The 3,607-nt window shown below is 39.2% G+C and overlaps 1 protein-coding gene across 1 annotated transcript; it reads left to right on the forward strand.

Moving 5' to 3' along the window:
- Positions 1-998: 998 nt before the first annotated feature.
- On the forward strand, positions 999-3,085 carry LOC146994979 (uncharacterized). Its single transcript, XM_085826063.1, has 6 exons — positions 999-1,288; positions 1,392-1,688; positions 1,781-2,025; positions 2,105-2,192; positions 2,297-2,588; positions 2,688-3,085. Exons 1-6 carry the CDS (start codon positions 1,031-1,033, stop codon positions 2,975-2,977), a joined length of 1,470 nt encoding a protein of 489 aa, XP_085682189.1. The 5' UTR covers positions 999-1,030; the 3' UTR covers positions 2,978-3,085.
- The last annotated feature ends 522 nt before the right edge of the window (positions 3,086-3,607 follow it).

Below are 3,607 nucleotides of genomic sequence, written 5' to 3' on the forward strand. Positions count from 1 at the left end.
TGGCTCTTGGAGCAAGGTACAGCGCCGGAGGTGATCCCTAACGGGTCTATGATCATGTGTTTAAGACACCCCAGTCTGAACATTCGGGTCATAGACTCGTTAAATTTTCTACCGATGGCGTTGTCCAAGCTCCCGGGCTGCTTCGGTCTCAGCGAGCTGAAGAAAGGATACTTCCCCCATCTTTTCAACTCGCGAGAAAACCAAAATTATGTCGGACCGCTGCCTGAGCCCCGGTACTACAGCCCGGATACCATGAGCACTTCAGCACGACAAGCATTTCTGTCCTGGCATGAAGCACACAAGGGGGACGTGTTTAACTTTCAAGATGAGATGCTGGCCTATTGCAGGTATATTTTTTTTTCTTCTTGTTTTATTTTTATTTTATTTTATTTTTTTTTTATATTTCGTATTTTTAACATTTTTTCTTTTAATAGATCGGACGTGGACATTCTTCGCCGTTGCTGCCTGGAGTTTCGAGCCCAGTTTTTGGATGTGGCGAATGTGGATCCATTCCAGTAAGTCATTTTCTCATTTTCTTATACAATAATAATCATATTTACAGTTCATTAAATCGTTCTTATTTTTGTCTTTTCAGATACTTGACCATTGCGTCAGCCTGTATGGCAACGTATCGGAGTGGCCACATTCAACCCGACACGATTGCCATGGTGCCTACACACGGCTACATCAACTCAACGAATTACAGCCCTGATTCGATCCGATGGTTGGACTTTGTTGCTGCTTCGGAAGGCCTACAGATTCAACATGCGTTGAACGGTTCCGGAGAGCACAGAGTCGCCGGAATCTCGGTAGACGGATTCTGCCAAGAAACACAAACCGTCTATCAGTTTCAGGTATGAAAAAAGTAAATTATATTTCTATATGATTCTTTTTAATGATTTTACACTTTTAATGTTTAATTTACATGTGGAACACTATTAATATATTTGTATTATTTTAGGGCTGTTTCTTCCACGGCTGTAGTTCGTGTTACGATGGTGATATCATACATCCACTGAAAGGGGTTTCCATGGCAACGTTAAGAGAAAAGACAGAAGAGACGACAAGAAAGCTTCGCACCCAGGGTTTCCACGTCATCGAAATGTGGGAGCATGAGTTTCAAAGAGAGAAGGAGGAAAATCCAGATCTCCAAGCTTTCCTGGAGCAACACCATCTGAGGGATCGACTCAATCCTCGCGAGTCGTTTTTTGGAGGAAGGACCAATGCCCTCAAATTGTTCCACGAGGGAGACGCAAAATATGTGGATTTTACCTCACTCTATGCCTGGGTACGTACTTTTTATTATTTCAAAAATGTTTACTTAAACTTTTCTAAATTTTCTGTATATTTTTATGATGTGTTTTTCTGACTTTTTTTGTTTTCATTCACAGGTGAACAAGTATTGCGTCTACCCTGTGGGACATCCAACAATCATCACGGAAAGCTTTAGAGATGTGGAAGATTATTTTGGAATTATCCAATGCCGAGTGATTCTTCCACGGAATCTGTATCTTCCGGTACTGCCCTATCGGTGCCGGAAGAAGCTGATGTTCCCCCTCTGTCGGACTTGCGCCCTTCTTCAACTGCAGACTCCGTGTACCCACACAGACGACGAGCGAGCTCTTGTCGGAACGTGGGTAACGGAGGAAGTCAAACTGGCGAAAAAGAAAGGTTACCGCGTCACACATGTAAGTACTCAAAGATTATTTTAATCTTTATTTAGTTTCAGAGGTTACTTTTAAAAATTTTTTATAACTGACATTTATTTTTTATTTTCTAGATTTACGAAGTGTACCATTTCCAGGCATCGTCTACTTCTCTATTCAGATCATACATTGATCTGTTTCTGAAGATCAAGCAGGAAAGTAGCGGATGGCCTTCGGAGTGTGTGACAGAAGAAGCCAGACTGAAGTACATTCGCCAGTATGAAGAAAGAGAGGGCGTCAAGTTGGACGCTGGAAAGATTTCCAAGAACCCTGGGCGTCGACAAGTCGCCAAGTTGGCCCTGAACAGTTTCTGGGGCAGGTAAGATGATTTCTTTTGTACTTAATTTTTATAAATATTTTTAATTCGTTGTGATTTATGATAGCTTTTTTTCACTCAGATGGGGTATGAACGTGAACAAAGCTCAACTGACCTATGTCCACACGGTGCCAGACTTCAATAAGATGTTGGCGGATTCTACTAAAAAAGTAAGTTTCCTTACCGATTTTATTCATCTGTAAACTCAAAGAGTTTCAAACTGTTAACTTATGACTATTTTGAACTGTTTAATCACGACTCTTCTATTTTTTAGATCAAAGATGTCTTTCTTCCCACGCCTGAGGTGGCTGCCATTTCCTGGGAATCTGCGAAGGAGTTTGTGCCGCAGGATGCCTCTACCAACATTTTCCTAGCGACCTTCACAACAGCTTGGGCTCGTCTCAAGCTGTATAGTGAAATGGAGAAGTTGGGTAGAGATGTCCTGTACCACGACACAGACTCCATCATCTATGCCTCGAATGGCCGGAATGATCCCCCCTTGGGCAACTTCCTGGGTGAATTTACGGATGAACTGGAGGGTGATGTCATCAAAACCTTTGTCTCAGGTAAGGATCTTTAAAAAAATTTCTTTATTTAACATGTACCAAAAATATTGAAAGTTTTTCTATTATCTCTTTTTTTCTCATGATGTTTTATTTTTTCAGGAGGACCGAAAAACTACGCATACCAGACGGCCACTGGGAAAACCTGCTGCAAAGTCCGAGGATTTTCATTGAATTTCCGGAATTCTCAGTTGCTGAATTTTGAAGCCATTAAAAGTCTGGTCTGCAGCCTCGACCGAAGTGAGATCATCTCTCTCCACAACCCCTCCAAAATCACCCGAGAAGCGAAGAGAAGAAAGGTGATGAATAAACCCGAGACAAAACTGTACAGAATTGTGTTGGATAAACGGGTAATTCAAAAAGACTTGAGCACATTGCCGTATGGTCATTAGTATATTGAAGAAGAACTTTTTATGTTTATGTTAGAACCTTATCTGAAAATGAAATTTTGTATGTAAATATATATATATATATGTGCAGAATCATGCATTTCTATGTGTATAAAAGAAAACTTATTTTAAAAAAAAATAAACAGAAGTTTGAATGATAAAATTGTGTTTTTCTTATTTGAAAGGATTTTATGAAAGGTAAGTTTTTCCTAGAAAATAATTGTCATATTTTGTTTTCAAAAATTATGTTAACTTAATTAGAAAGAAATACAACACCAATGATCAGCCATTACATTTATTCACGTATCATTACAATTTCAGCCATAGTTTGGAAGATGCGTTTCTTTTAGGTCTAGCATACATAGTTTTTACATTCATTAAATGTTTGTTTTTGACAAAGTCTTGAGGAAAGTTGTTAACATTCAGTACATTTTTAAACTGTTCAAAGGCAAAAGGTTTTTGAGTTCTATTTCTCAACAGAAAGTTTATCAACTGAACAATGTCAGAGCCAGAAAACACATGATCATCTAGAATGAGTTCTTTATTCTGTGTCCAGGAAATCTGATGCTCTTTTAGAAAATCTATTATTTTCTGTGCCGTTCTTTTCTGCTTCACAGGAACTGTTTGCATAAT

Source organism: Stegodyphus dumicola, chromosome 10 (assembly GCF_044657685.1).
Source record: "Stegodyphus dumicola isolate Sdum_Otavi_A_Nest chromosome 10, ASM4465768v1".
NCBI lineage: Eukaryota > Metazoa > Arthropoda > Arachnida > Araneae > Eresidae > Stegodyphus > Stegodyphus dumicola.